This window comes from Carassius auratus, chromosome 37 (genome assembly GCF_003368295.1).
Source record: "Carassius auratus strain Wakin chromosome 37, ASM336829v1, whole genome shotgun sequence".
Lineage (NCBI taxonomy): Eukaryota > Metazoa > Chordata > Actinopteri > Cypriniformes > Cyprinidae > Carassius > Carassius auratus.
Window position 1 is genome coordinate 15,561,608 of NC_039279.1, and position 16,505 is coordinate 15,578,112.

The 16,505-nt window shown below is 41.4% G+C and overlaps 1 protein-coding gene across 1 annotated transcript in view; it reads left to right on the forward strand.

Annotated features, from left to right (window-relative positions):
• The window catches only part of LOC113056339 (protocadherin-15-like), a 197,242-nt gene that overhangs the window by 135,132 nt on the left and 45,605 nt on the right, over positions 1 to 16,505 (forward strand). The window contains exons 23-24 of the mRNA XM_026223068.1: positions 2,849 to 2,989; positions 3,256 to 3,368. Of these exons, the coding sequence (XP_026078853.1) occupies positions 2,849 to 2,989; positions 3,256 to 3,368 (254 nt within the window). The remainder of the gene's footprint in view (positions 1 to 2,848; positions 2,990 to 3,255; positions 3,369 to 16,505) is intronic.

Below are 16,505 nucleotides of genomic sequence, written 5' to 3' on the forward strand. Positions count from 1 at the left end.
GAAAGGTAAGAAAAACATCATCAAAGTAGTCCATGTGACATCAGAGGGTCAGTTAGAATTTTTTAAAGCATAGCAAAAACTACGACTTTATTCATCATTGTCTTCTCTTCCGGTCTGTTGTGAGAGAGTTCAAAACAAAGCAGTTTGTGATATCCGGCTCGTGAACGAATCATTCGATGTAACCAGATCTTTTTGAACCAATTCACCAAATCGAAACTGAACTTTTTTAAACGGTTCGCGTCTCCAATACGCATTAATCCACAAATGACTTAAGCTTTTAATTTTTTTTTAATGTTGCTGACACTCCCTCTGAGTTCAAACAAACTAATATCCTGGTGTAGTTCATATACTTAAACAGTACACTGACTGAACTGCTGTGAAGAGAAAACTGAAGATGTACACCGAGCCGAGCCAGATAACGAACAAAAGATTGACTTGTTCAAGAGTCAAGAACCGGTCTGTGTTCGGATCACCAGTAGTTCTTTCGGACAGTTTGATTCAATAAACCAGTTGAAGAAAATAGTTCACCAGTTATTTTGCGCTCTACGTAATGACGTCATTTGCGATGATTGCCCTTGATTCAAGCCTTCGGTTTACCTGGGCTCATAACACTAGCACAGAATCAGTTCAGAATTAATCACCCAAAAAAAACACACGCTCTGTGTGTCGGTCTGCTTCACGCTGAATCACACATGTGCAGTATCATCAGCTCCTCGGTTCTCGAATCAGACGCGTCTGACAGAAACGGTTCTTCACTCGAGAACGAGTCAATCTTTTGTTCATTATCTGGCTCGGCTCGGTGTTCATCTTCTGTTCTCTATTCACAGCAGTTCAGTCAGTGTACTGTTTGAGTAAATGAATTGCCCCTCGATATTGGTTTATTTTTTTATTTATTTTTTCTTAAGTCATTTGTGGATTAATATAACTGGATAAATAACTGCTTCAAGAATATCCGGTTACATCGAATGATTAGTTCACGAACTGGATATCACTAAACTGCAGTGTTTTGAACTGTCTCACAACAGACACGGAAGAGAAGACAATGATGTCGTTGTAGTTTTTGCTATTTTTGGACCAAAATGTATTTCCGATGCTTCAACAAATTCTAACTGACCCTCTGATGTCACATGGACTACTTTGATGATGTTTTTCTTACCTTTCTGAACATGGACCGTATACCGGGTACACACATTTTCAATGGAGGGATTGAGAGCTCTCGGACTAAATCTAAAATATCTTAAACTGTGTTTCGAAGATGAACGGAGGTCTCACGGGTTTGGAACAACATGAGGGTGAATCATTAATTACATTTTTGGATGAGCTAACCCTGAAGAAATTTGTTATCCTTTTGCACATTAAGTAATTAACAATAGCGCTATCAATATTTTAAATAATGATCTTTGTGTGAGAAAATGTTTTAAAGCTAATGTGACAGCATGTTTTTTTTGTTTGTTGTTTTTTGTTTAGATTCAGACAGAAATCATCACTCTGACCACATCCAAAGCTGTGCATTACAGTAAATTACTTCAATCTTGTTAATGGATTTGTGCATTTTCTCTTGGCGAATTAATATACATGGATTGAGCCTTTTTTTTTTTTTCTTTTTTTGTCAAGCAAAGTAATCATTCAGTGAACAGTTTTCGAGGGTTATTTCATACTGGCACATATTGATTCTGTTTTTCACAAACAGCAGCTTTTATTTAGGGCATCTCTTCAGCCCATTGGTGACCAGGTTTGTTTTGCTGTCTATCAATGTGGTTCTGGCAACACTCTCCGCTTTTCCCTATTCTCTGAGCATCTGTCAGATGGCTTTTCATACTGGCATCAGATATCTCCTCATGCCCATTAGCGTATATTATTCATAAGTCATCCTCATCCACACAGAAATAAATCAGAATTAAACCCATCTTTGCCACGCCTTCCTTAATACATAAAAAGCTGACTTTTTCTGGGCACAATGCAATCATATCTGCTATTATAGAGTGTCTTCAAACTGAAAAGACATAAAATATTAAAGCAAAGTGACTGGAGAAATGAGAGTGCTGTTAATCAAACTCCTCAGGATTTTAAAAGAGCAGCGAGGAAATGTAAATGATCTGCTAGTTTGATAAAACACAGTATGGCATAACTTCTCGTGCTTTTGAACGCCCCATGACCCCAATCCTCTCCATACGCCCTGAAGACACAGGACTGAGCTGAAAAATCATTTGTAGTCTGATTTCACGCCAAAACGCATGCCCCGACCAGCACTATGTGTGGAGCTGTCCCACCCGTGGGAGGATGAATGGGTTTTTCAGCACGTTCTCATGAGGACAGGGCCACCCGCAGGCTCCATTTCTCACCCGGCGTCACCCTTGTAATTATCTCCATCACAGCAGAACTACCATCCCCTCTGTCCCCAGGCCAACGCTACACATCGGATCTCACAGTCTCACAACTTATGAAACTCGCAGTGGGAGGCGGGACTTGAGCAGAACAGAATAAAATGAACAAATTGGGTCTGTCAGATTGATTTGAATCCTGCTAAGAGTGCTTAGTAGAAACATTTGAGTTGACCATTGGTTGAAAAATGTTGCTTTAAACATGCTTTACACCTTGTAGACTTGACTTGAGATCTTGATTTATAGCACTAAAGGACTGAATCCTTTATTCTGACTGATTCATATGTTTATTCATGAAAATGAATGCTTTGCATCTCAAGTTTGAAGGATATAATTCAGCAGTCATTGTCAGTTTTTTCTTATATATTGTCCACATTATGTCTTTCTGAATACTTTGATATTCAAACTAAATATTGATGTAGTTGAGAGAGAGTTTTCTTTTTAAAGCTTTTTAAATTTTCTTTCAGGGGACAGCGGCTAGTCGAGTTCACTATAAAGTGGATTTGGAGAAGTTTCCTTATAGCACTAGTATCTTCGATGTGGACGAGACCTCGGGCAATGTTCTCACCAGGGTCAATCTGAATGAGGAGCCCAACACTAAATTCAGTGTAAGTTCACAACAATCTTTTCCTAATACGGGGCTTGTCAACTAGCAATCCATAGACCATTACTGCCCGTCAATCATTTTTATGTGCCTCACAGATTGATATAGATTAAATAACTGCACTGCAGTTTACAAGCTTACTTGTATTTTGGATGAAAAATGATAGAATGTTCATTATAAAGACAGTGTGGATAGAACTTGAGCCATTGCTGATTCTTATTACTCTTATTTTTTTTACCTTAAAATTGATTTTCTTGTGTTCCCAAACAGTTAGCAGTTATTGCCTACGATGACGGGGAGCCGATGAAGTTCAATGAGACTCTGGTGGAGATCACTGTCCTGCAGCCGTCCATCATCCCGGTGTTCACGCAGGAGGAGTACAGGTAAGCAAACACCTGAAAACGTGATTGCCCTCCGCCCCACCTGCTGTCCTTTCACACAGTAACAGATTGTTCTGTATCTGCGGCAGACTTCTAAAACATCATCATTAAGTTCAAAATTAATCCTGTTTTGATTTAGGGTTATGAGGGGCGAAAAAAGCATCTTTTTCATGTTTGGATTAACATTCACTTGTAGATCATTCAAAATACACATCCATTTTCTTATTGTGCAAGTAAATTAGGTCAGCATACCTTGGAAAGAACCAGTTCCAGGTAGTTTTATTCAATATAAAACCGTCAGCGTAGATTTAATCATAGACTTTATAAATATGTATAATAGCTGCAAGGTAAAACGTGTTTTAATACACCCTGTTGTTTCCTCAAAGGACGTTCACAATCCATTCGAATGCATTATGGCTGCTTCATTAAATTACATTTTTAATATACCTGACACATGGGGTAATCAGTTCAATTCGCACGGCTTCCGAGGCAAATAACACTTCCAGTGGTTTGCCTAAATTGATTTAAATCTAAAAACATTGAAGCTTATTTTTTTACGGAATCCAGCCTATTCGTCTGTACAGTACATTCAGAAGAAGACAATACTGTCTGTACGAAAGGATCTGTGATCAGATTTGAGTTTATTAACAGCTTTATAGTGAAGTGGCAGAGCTACAAGGACCAATGGGGTTAAAAATGGCCTTAATAACATCCTTATCCATTGATTAATCAGAGCTACAGAGACAGAAACATAGAGATGAAAAGACTTGGCTGAAGGTCTGAATTAATGTTGTGTCCTACAGAGCTGTAGGAAGGTCATAGTTGATAGTGGCTCTGCAGCACAGTGAGAATAACAATAGCTTTCATATGCAGTCCTCGGCGAGCTCCTGATTGCTGCCTGTGGACACATTAGCCAGGTGTCTGTTGCCCCTGTCTGGTGAGCACAAGGCTGCTTAGAGTTCCTCTGACCTGCCTGGCTTTGGATGGTTCAGGAAACTGCTCTGGGGGGATCATCTAGGGGTGGACTTGGCAGTGAACATGTCAAGAACATTTGGAGGACCAATATTTTTGTATTGTAATACATTTTCGCTGCAAAGAATTTGTAGTAGTAATAGTAGTAGCAGTACCAGTATTTTAAAATATTCACTTATTCAGTCTTATCTGTATGCCTGTAAAACAGAAAGATGATTCTTGTCCTGTCACGTTCAATTATAAGTTACATCAATCATATCAAATATAGGCTGACATATGTCAAAATGTTTGTTTTGGCATATATACAGTACATTTTATTAAATATATATATTTTTGGTAATTTGCTTCACTTGAATACAGTCATATAGAAAAATACATCATGACCGAGTCTGTAAACAGGACCAGTGTTGGGCAAGTTACTTTTAAAAAGTAATTAGTTACAGTTACTAGTTACTTCTTCCAAAAAGTAACTAAATTAGTAACTCAGTTACAAATTTTTAAAGTAACTAGTTACTTAAGAAAGTAACTATTGCGTTACTTTCAAGTAAAATTGAATTTTAAATGCTCAAACGTGACCCCACCTCTACCCCTCTTTAAAGGAACTTAAAATACATGTGCATGTTCAATTATTTATGATAAATCTGAATATTATAATGAAATGGACACTTAATACAATACATTATTAACAGAAACATGAAACATTGTACACACATCTAAAAAAAAAAAGTTGCTGTGGGACAAAGTGAGACTAGCCTCCAATCAAATGGCATGTATGTAGATATTATGTTTATATAGTGGATCAATGCAAATAACACGATAGATTTTTGGGAACTTTTGATATTTCCTTTTATTGTTTCTTTAATTTCTTGAAGGAAAAAGTAATGTATATACTTCCATTTAGAGAAGGCTACTTTTGGATTATTTGGGCTCGTCGCCATACCTGTCTCTGGTTGACTGACTGGCTTGTGTTGTTCGTTGTGTGTCCTGTCCTGTCCGATGATGGGTCGTTCGCGAATGAGCGTTAGTGATGATGGATCGACTCGTTCGCGAATGAGCTTTTGAGGAGTCGTTCGCGATTCGCGAATGAGCCGACTCTAAGAGCCGGCTTTTTTAGTTGAACTTCGGGAGCTGGCTCGCATATCTGAAGAGCCAACTCTATTTTTTTCAAATTTAGCCCATAGAAATTAAATAATTATGTAATAAAAATTTAAATATTATAGTCAAAGTCATTTAAAGAGCCGTTTGTGAGCCAAAGAGCCGGCTCTTTTCAGTGAGCTGAGTCAAAAGAGCCGAATTCCCATCACTACTATGCGTGCTTTCGAAAACCCACCCAACTCTACCTCTGATTGGCTTACAATGAAATTTTACTCTACCTCAGCCAATCGTCAGCATTTATGCGCTTGTCTCGTGCTCTGCCCACTAACCAAGGAAGAACAGTAAAAAAAAGTATTTGCCTCTCGCTCAGAGATCTAGTTGGTCTGATGAAAAAAAAAAAAACAGCTTCATCATCAGTTATAGTAACGCGCCGCATTTTTTGGCAGTAACGGTAACGGCGTTATTAAGATGAGAAGAGTAATCAATTAGATTACTCGTTACTGGAAAAAGTAATGCCGTTAGTAACGCCGTTATTTATAACGCCGTTATTCCCATCACTGAACAGGACCATAACAGAGGAAATAGTAGGAAATACTGCAGCAGGCGGAGCAAAATGCTTTGTAGCTTCTGTTCCATAAGTGCCACCTGCTGTCAGATGGTGAATTTGCATCTCAATCAGCCCGTCTGCTGATTTTGTATCATGCAGATATGTTTTATGTAGCATAATTTTAGCCAGACTGTTTTTGCTTTAAATACTGAAATTATAAAACCTAATTATAATCAAAAAGAACCGCTCATGCAACGTGTACAGCATCTTTGTTTGGATCATGATTAAAATGCAGTGGTTGCCTCCAATTTTAAATGGCTACAGATACAGGCAAACAATAAATAAAGTCAGGGATGTTGGGCTTAAAAACCTAACTACTATTGCTCTAACTCAATGGTTTTGCATGTGTGCATTCAGCAGATGATTTTATACAATATAAATCAATTTATAATAGATGTATCCATTCCCTAGGAATTGAACCCATTACCTTGGCATTACTAGCACCATACTCTGCTATGTAGACTACTGGAAAGCTGCAGTTTTACATGGGTTTTGGGTCATTCTGGAGAAATGACTGGTCAACTGCACATTAGCTTGTCCAAATTTAGCCAAAAACCAGATGAACCTTCTTACCAGAACACTTTAACTGCTGTAAAGTGACTGCTGTATTTTGCACAGGCACAAAGCCCAAATTCTTAAGAAAGTAAAGAAGGTATAAAAATATAGTCTGCCATTTTAACCGTTTTGTTTTATTTTAATATTTTGACTTTTTTTAGCATTGTATTGTTATAATGAGGATGGCACTTCCCTTCATTGCATGAAAAAGCAAAGCATATTTGATAATTGCTAAAGAAGAGTGAAATTCTGTTATAAAAAGGTAATTAGACAAAAACAAAGCATTGCTTTTTTGTGGTATTCTTGTTAGCAGCTGTGGAGTTTTTTCTGATGTTTTCCAACTAAAATGTGCAGCCTTTGCAATTTATCACGGCTTATCTCATAAAAATGCTTAATGAATCTCTGTGACTCTGTGCTCAATCACCAGCCGAGCACCCTGCCACTTCTGTTTTTCATTTTGACAATCACACCCATCACTGTCTTATTTTTTCACTTTCCTTTGTGGATGTTTTTTTATCAATTCAGTTTCTTCTCCAGTTATGGAGTAAAAAAAAAAAAAAACTAAGATTAAACTTCATCTGACAAACATTGTTACGACCAGCTGGTGTGAATTACAGAATATCAGAGATGTCTGATTTATTTAACTTTTTTTATTTATCTTTTTATTTTTATTTTTTATTTTTTTTTTAAATCAATACAGAGTTAAATGAAATGCAAAGATGCATTTAATTTATCTTTTTAAACTTTCAATTAAAGAAAATTAAATTTAGATTACACATATGGAAATAGATCATTTGGAATACTGGTGTTTATTGTCAAGTTAATTATCATTCAAATTCAAGTTACTTTAATTTTATTGTCAAAAATGGTTACAGCCCATTGATTACTAATCGATGCTGAATGTGATGACACACGGACTGTGAAAAAGGCCTATTTAACACTGCACTGGCTGAAAAGTATATTATGTAAGGGTAAATAAATGTGAAAATAACTGCTTGACTGCTTGAACAGTAAAATACAAAGTAAAAAAAAAAAGGAAAATAAGTTTTGCCTTTAAGTGCTGTGACAATTTAATGACAATTTAATGAATTTGGCCATGGATTTTTATGAGTGCGGTAAGAGAAAAACACTGACATCCTGGATTTGGATGGCTTTAAAATCACCAAATACCCCCTGTAAATGGTGAAAATCACTTATGTCCCCCTGAGAAACAATTATCATCTGAATAGGGCTTTAGACTATGTAAAAACAAGAATTTACTTAAATTTGTAGACTTAGAAAATTCCCCAACATTGTAAAGCACACAAAGATGCCTGACAAATGTCTGCTGTCTGCATGGTCTCCACATCATCTCGCGATAACTGATATTAAGAACTTGATATTGTTATTTAACTGTTTCAACAATTTTTTTTTTTTTTTTTTTTTTTTTAAATTGAGGGGGCAAATTATCTTGTTCAGTCAACTTACAAACTAATTATGTTAAGTTGATGTTGATGCAAGTTGAATAAACTAATTCAGAAACTGCAAGTTGTCAGCCTAAAAACAATCACTGAAACAACTAAACTGCAATATATACAGTGGTGGCCAAAAACATCGGCCCTCTTGGTAAATATGATCAAAGAAGGCTGTGGAAATTCATCTGCATTGTTAATCCTTTTGATCTTTTATTTAAAAGAATTTAAAATTGGGGGAAATATCATTATGAAATAAATGTTTTTCTCTAATACTCGTTGGACACAATTATTGACACCCCTAGGAATTCTAATGAGTAAAATATCTCTAAAGTATATTCCCATTCATATTCACAATTTTGAGCACTCCAGCGTGATTATAAACATGAAATTATATGGGCATGTATGGTACAAGAGCACAGGTTGTTCCAGCACAGAAATTGGAAATAATTAGCTGAGGTGGAAAGTAACGAATTACATTTACTCGCGTTACTATAATTGAGTAGTTTTTTTGTGTACTTATACTTTTTAAAGTAATTTTTTAAATCTGTAATTTTACTTTTACTTAAGTATATTTTGTTTGAAGTATTGTACTTCGCTACATTTTAAAACACATTAATTACTGAGTAAAAAAAATAAAAATACAAAAAAATAAATCACTCCCTGGAAACTACGGCAGTAAATAATGGACAGGAGAGCAAACTGGCGCTAAAATCACAAGAAAGATGCAGACGGACAAAACAGGCGTTAGTGGTGCAGACACCGCTGAAAACGAAACCCCGTCATATTCTGAAGTCTAACTCGAAGGAAATGAAGTGAACCCCTGGCCATATGTATGCTCTATTATGCAGTGTAAGCTGTACTTGCCTAGGAAGACCAAACTAGCAGCTTATAAAATCTCGATAAGACATCAATCCTTTGCAAGAATGTAACGTTAGAGGGTAAGCTAAATAATTGCATCGTTGCATTGGTGGTTAAAATTAAGCTTTGACATTTTAGCAAGAGGTTTTGCACAAATTAGCCAAAAAGACAGTGGTGAGGAGTGTGCTATATATATCGTCTGCGATAATATCATAATTTTTGTTTTAATGATGTGCGCGCACATTTATAGTGTGTTCTTTCACTGTGTGATTCAGTCTCCTAAAATGCATTTAGAATGATCACAAAATTGAAGATATAGGGGCAGAAAATTCACATATTTATATAATTTCATATATTAAATCAGAATCACACAAAGAATGCCGTCTTTTCCTCCAAAAATCATTATGAATATATACATACAAATATATAACAGTTCAGTAAACAAGTTTATTAAGAGACACACCATATTGCCTTTTTTAGCTCTATTTCTACAACAGAAAATAATTCCAAACACAGCCACCAAAGCACAGTCTTTTGCGTCTCAACGTGACAGTGTTTCGTTCCTGAATGAATCAACCGTTTAAATGATTCGGTTCAATCGCAATGACTCACTTATTAACAGTGACTTGCTGACACATACTGGCCATTTTAATTTCACATTAGTATCTTTTGATTTTTTTAAAATAATTATTTTCTTATCATTTCAAATGAGTATTCAACATTTTATGTCTTGTATTTCAAAACATTCATGCATTTGTAACTGCAGGTTAAATGCATTCTTGTCCTGCACTAAACAGTGTAATACATCTAAATGCCACTTCCAATGAATCTTCTGCATTTCCTCTGCATTAAAAGATGAGTTTGTTGATACTGATTTGCCTGGTAACAGCCCAAATGTTTTATTATTCTAAATAACTGATTCCTTTAATAAAAATAAAAAAAAACTAGTTTGAGCTTAATAGGCCTATCCCAGGGGTGTCAAACTCAGTTCCTGGAGGGTCGTAGCCCTGCAGAGTTTAGTTCTAACCCTGCTCCATTACACATATCATGTAGTTCCCCATCGAGGGAGAGACGATGCGTCGATAACGCTTTGGGAACGCATTCTGCGTGAGTGCGTCTGAAGCATCCATGTCAACTAGTCCAATGGCGAGAGTGAGCGTCAGGAGTGACGTCACGACCAGGAAATGATAAAAACCCCAACCGGAGCAACCGGTGTTAGCTTTCTGTGCCTCAGCAAGCGATCTGTGTCAAACCTGTCTGTCATATTTACTGTTGTCTTGTGCAAAGTTTATATACTATGGCTAAGCAACTATTCAAACCGTGTGCTTCTCCCTGCCCGCGTTATTTAACGGGTGGGGATACACACGAGCTTTGTGTAGTTTGTTTGGGAGTGGAGCATGCGTTATCAGCCTTCGAGGAGACTGATTGCCCGCATTGTGAGAAGCTTTCGCTTCGCATGCTCCGCTCCCGCTTGTCACTCTTTGATGAGAAGAGCGCAGGGTGCAGGACCCGCTTCTGCCGAGGCAGAACGGAGAATGCATTCCTGGGGTTCGCAAATGGATCTCTCAGCGGGGTTGGAGACGGGTCCGAGGGCTCTTTCTCCTCCCTTACCTGGGAGATCCATAGCTCAAACTCCGGTGTCGGAAGCCCGCCCCGTGGCTTCTTCCGCCCGGGGGGAGAGCCCATTGCTTCGTTGCTCTAGCTCCGAGGAGTTAGATGTAACAGGCAGTGAAGGTGACACAATCAGGGGGGAAGAGGATTCGCCATCTCTTTCCCCAGCATATGAGGAGTTGGTTGATGTATTAACACGAGCTGTAGATAAATTACATATATCTTGGCCATCTGATAAACAGAGCGCTCGTCCTAAAAGCAAATTAGACGAGCGTTTTCTGTCTTCTAAAACATCGCCTACATCACGGGGTCTCCCTTTTTTCCCTGATCTTCACAGTGAGCTGTCTAGATCGTGGAATAAGCCATATTCATCACGTCTTTTCAGCCCTCAAGTGCGCATTTATTCTGATATAAGAGGGCTGAAAGAAAATGGTTATGAAGCGATGCCCCGGGCGGAGCAGACGCTCGCGAGCTATCTTTCCCCTGGTTCAGCGTCATCTATTAAGAACCCGACTTTGCCCACGAAGCCTTTAAAGATCACATCTAATTTAGTGGGTAAAGCTTACACAGCAGCAGGTCAGGCTGGAGCTTGCCTTCACTCGATGGCTTTGCTTCAGGCTTATCAGGCTGAGCTGCTGGGGGAGTTAGATAACAGTGAGGGAGTCAGCCGTGACGAAATTCGCGAACTTCGTCGGGCTACGGATTTTTCTCTCAGGGCGACTAAAGAAACAGCACGTGCTATTGGTAGATCTATGGCTGCTTTGGTTTCTACAGAAAGACACCTTTGGCTTAATCTTTCAGATATTAAAGATAAAGATAGATCTTTCTTTTAGACGCTCCCATTTCTCATGAAGGTCTGTTTGGTGATGCTGTGAATGAAGTGGTTGAAAGATTTCAAGAAAATAAAAAGCAATCTGAAGCTTTTAAAAGTTTTCTCCCTCGCCGTTCTAATCCTGATGCTGCTGGGCGTGCAAGGCAGCCCCAGCCATCATGCTCCTCATATCGTGTTTTTCAAAAAGAGAGTGTTGCGTCTCGCGCTCCTCCTCAAAAATCACGGGGACCGAGCCAGCACTCACAGCCAAAGCAATCTAAGCAGAAGCCGGATCTGAGGACCGTTCTTCTCGCTAAGAAAGCTTCGGCTCAGAAGAAAAGGTCTTGACGCCAAATGGGTCAGACCTGTGAGGGCAGCCCCAATCGAGACGGTGCGGTGTACACCTCAGTATACGGTGCCCGTCCGGTCTCGGTGCTCTCACGGGGCCGTCCTGCCAACCCCGCCACCCTTGGTGCCTCGGGGCGCAGCGGTCTCCAGCAGGTCTCTGGCGCTGTGTCTCCCAGACGCTGCGTCAGGCTCGCTCCCTCTGAGGGGGGTCCAAGAGCAGTTAGCTCGGGTGGTTCCTGCGCTTCGGCTTCAGGTCCCCGAACTAGCTGTTCAAATTACACCAGAGGCCAGCCTCGAGAGGCTGGTTCCCTTAGTAGAATGTCTGACAGAATGGAAATGTCTGCCGAATATATCTCAATGGGTCCTGCAGATAGTAGAGAAGGGTTACAGAATCCAGTTCGGTTCTCGTCCCCCACGCTACAACGGGGTGTTGCTCACAGTAGTGCATCCCGAGCAGGCTCTGGTCATGGAGCAAGAAGTGAAATCTCTTTTAGCGAAAAATGCTATAGAGCAGGTGTATCCTCCCGACAGGGCATCGGGTTTTTACAGCCGTTATTTCATTGTTCCAAAAAAGGATGGAGGGCTGCGTCCCATTTTAGATCTTCGTCTGTTGAATCGTACAGTTCAGAAATTAAAATTCAAGATGCTGACACTCAAACAGATTGTGACTCAAATCAGATCCGAGGACTGGTTCGTCACAATAGACCTAAAAGATGCGTACTTCCATATCTCCATCCTCCCTCAGCACAGGAAGTTCCTAAGGTTTTCTTTCGGGGGCAAAGAATACCAGTATCGGGTACTTCCCTTCGGTCTAGCTCTCTCACCCCGCACATTCACGAAATGCGTAGATGCAGCTCTGGCCCCGCTCAGGCTGCAGGGCATACGTATTCTGAATTACCTGGACGACTGGTTGATTTTAGCAGAATCAGAACAGTTGGCGGTTCGGCATCGAGATGTCGTCCTCGCTCATATGCAAAAGTTGGGTTTGAGGCTCAATACCAAGAAGAGTGTGCTATCTCCATTACAGAGGACCACTTTTCTTGGGGTGGTATGGGATTCGGTCACGATGCGAGCCTCTCTTTCGCCCGCTCGTGTAGCCAACATCCTCGCAGCCACTTCGGAGCTAAAGCTAGGCCAGTCACGCACTGTAAAACAGTTCGAGAGATTGTTGGGTCTCATGGCAGCAGCGTCCAATGTGATCCCCTTTGGCCTGCTGGGCATGAGACCTTTACAGTGGTGGCTCAGGACCAGAGGGTTCTCCCCGAGGGGAAACCCACTTCGTACGATCAAGATCACGCGGCGGTGTCTCCGCGCCTTGGTCATATGGAGAGAACACTGGTTCCTGTCCCAGGGTCCGGTATTGGGAGCTCTTTGTCATCGGGTTACCATCTCGACAGATGCTTCCCTTACCGGCTGGGGAGCGGTAATGGAAGGCCGCTCAGCTCAGGGTCTGTGGGAGAGCCATCATCACTCTTGGCACATCAACTGCCTGGAGATGATGGCTGTCTTCAAAGCTTTGAGGCACTTCCTGCCAGACCTGAGGGACCATCATGTGCTGGTCCGCACAGACAATACATCGGTGGTCTCTTACATCAACCGTCAGGGGGGTCTGCGCTCGCGCCCACTCTACAAATTAGCGCACCAGATCCTCCTGTGGTCTCTGGGGAAATTACGCTCTCTGAGGGCGATGTATATACCAGGGACTCAGAATATTGGAGCAGACACCCTGTCGAGGCAGGTGCTGAGGCCAGGGGAATGGAGGCTTCACCCGGAGGTGGTGGAGCTCATATGGGAAAGTTATGGCCAAGCAGAAGTGGATCTGTTTGCTTCTCAGTACACGACGCACTGTCCACTATGGTTCTCCCTTACTCATCCAGCCCCCCTGGGGTTGGACGCTATGGTACAGACGTGGCCGAGGCAACGTCTGTACGCCTTTCCCCCTGTTGCTCTGCTCCCAGGAGTTCTGGAGAGAGTCCGCCAGGACGGAGTAAGTCTACTTCTCGTAGCTCCACACTGGCCGAGTCGAATCTGGTTTGCGGACCTGATTCATCTCCTCGACGGTTCTCCCTTGGAGATCCCGATCAGGAAAGACCTTCTATCTCAGGCCGGGGGCACTATATTTCACCCCCGGCCAGAGATTTGGAAGCTTTGGGTGTGGCCTCTGAGGGGGCGCAACTCATAGAGAGTGGTCTCTCAACTGAGGTTGTGGAGACCATTCTTAGCTCCAGAGCTCCAGCTACGAGGAAACTTTATAGACTCAAATGGAATGTTTTTTCTTCTTGGTGTTACCAACATCAGTGTGACCCCGTCCACTGCTCTGTTGGCTCAGTTCTTGAGTTTTTACAAGACCGCTTCGCTTCTGGTCTATGTCCATCCACCTTAAAAGTTTACGTGGCGGCCATCTCGGCTTTCCACGCCCCAGTGGGTGGTGCATCTCTGGGTCGAGACCCTCTTATCTCTCGTTTCCTTCGTGGCACCTTGAGGCTGAGACCTGCAACTCGTTCTAGAGTGCCGGCCTGGGACCTGGCTATAGTTTTAGAAGGCCTTTCTAGGGCTCCGTTTGAACCCCTAGATTCAGTCTCTGAGAAGTTTATTTCGTTTAAGACTACTTTTCTCCTTGCTATTTCGTCCCTTAAAAGAGTCGGAGACCTTCAGGCTCTCTCGGTTTCTCCCACCTGCCTTGAATTTGCACCTGGGATGGTCAAAGCATTTCTCTACCCGAAGCAGGGATACGTCCCTAAGGTACCGACCGTTGTTCCGAGACCTATTGTTCTGCAGGCTTTCTGTCCTCCCCCGTTTGCATCATCGGACCAGGAAAAGTCTAACCTCTTGTGCCCGGTGCGAGCATTGGACACTTATGTTCATCGGACTTCTTCTTTTCGGAAATCCGATCAGCTGTTTGTTTGTTTCGGGTCACCTAAGATAGGTCTTCCTGCCACTAAACAGACACTTAGTAAGTGGATAGCTGGGGCTATCCTTCTTGCCTATGAGTCTTCTGACCTACCATGCCCTTTGGGGGTCAGAGCTCATTCTTCTAGGAGTATGGTGGCCTCTAGAGCCTTATTATCTGGGGCCTCTCTTCAGGATGTTTGTGATGCGGCAGGCTGGTCCTCGCCACTCACATTCGTCAGGTTTTATAGCCTAGACCTGGACGCTACTCCCGGGTCTCAGGTTTTTAATTCTAGAGGCGTTGGGTTTTCTGTCTGACACTCAGGCACTTGTAATATGGCGGTTTGGGTATTCTCGTTCCCAAAGCGTTATCGACGCATCGTCTCTCCCTCGATGGGGAACGTCTCGGTTACGTCTGTAACCTCGGTTCAACGATTTTAGTTCAAATCGGTGAACTACACGTGCATGAGGGTGTGAGGCTAACAGAAACAGTGTAATTTCGGTCAATTTGCCACCCTGTTCTATGTTTCCTGTAATTTTGCATCATGGGTTCGATCCCAGGGAACGGATGTGCATGAAAATGTATATGCTCAATAAATCATAATTTAGCATGATTTCTGTGAGGGTTAGGTTTATGGTTGGGGTTAGGTGTGGTCATTCGAACGAATAAGCCACCTAGTAAAATTAGTAGGAAATAATGTGAGATTGGTGTAAAAAGCCCACACATTCCATTTAAATAAACGTACATTTTGATTTCATGACGACAGATGCAACGTGATACTGTCATTATTTTTAACATTAAAACGTAAATATAGGTTATAATAAGGTGCTTGCACAAATGATCTATATGATCGTTTTTTGTTGGAGGACAGGCTCAAACTGTCCCACTAAAAAAAAATTAATGTATTTAGTTATTTAATATGTCAGGCTTTACAGGGTTCTGCTTTACTTTCGGCTTTCAGGTTTTGTGACATTTGTGTCATCTTGACACAGACTTCTTTTTCTGTCGGCTTTGTGTTAGAATCAACGTTCAGTTTTCAAGTGCGGGATGAAGTTTTCCCACAAAAAGTGATTCCAGAGTAAATGTATTTAGAAAAGCAGCATTTATTTGGCCTCTGCAAAAGTTGGGGGTCCTGTGCAGGAGTAGGTCTCTTTCTGTGTGGCAAGAATCACTGGATATGTGATGAGACCATCGATCATACGGCTGCGGTTCTCCCTCCATCTCCTCCAGTTCTGGAGTGCAGATTGGGATCCTCTTTACGCTGTTACATTTGGCAGTGAATGAGCAGCGCTTGAGCCGCCACTGAACCGAAGAATGATTAGTCGCTTTGGGAAAAGTCATGTGGACAGCACTAGAGACAACCAAGCTCCTCTCTCGACAGAAACAAATGATTTTGATGTTCCTTATTAAGTATATATATATATATATATATATATATATATATATATATATATATATAATATTTACAAACAGCAACCTGCTCCTCACTGCAGTTCAAAAGCCTTTTTCCTCACAGGTGGAGAGTGCGTCCCCGTGGCAAGTTTTGAGACTAGTTTAGTTTGGAGTGCTGGCTGACAATTGCGTCCCTTGATCTGAAGTGGTGTTATGCTGTCAAGTCGCTGTACAGTGAGTCACTTTCATGTGAGCTGAAGTGTCGCATTGCCGAAATGTAATCTGCCATGAATTGCTGTGTCGGGACTCCAATTTGCCACATGTGGAGCTCTTTGCTTATGGTCCTGTTGCCTCCTCCTCCAGTCTTGCAGAGGTAATAGAAGTGCCTGGCCTGCGCAGGACTCCCTGCACCTGCAGGATTAGTATTCAGACCCTGGCGGTCCCTTTGTGCCGTCCCACCAGCTCAAGGGTCAGACAAACAACCACACCATTAGCACAGCACTTCTTATTAACATGTAAAGCCCCGCCGCTTCTGGCATGTTAGTAT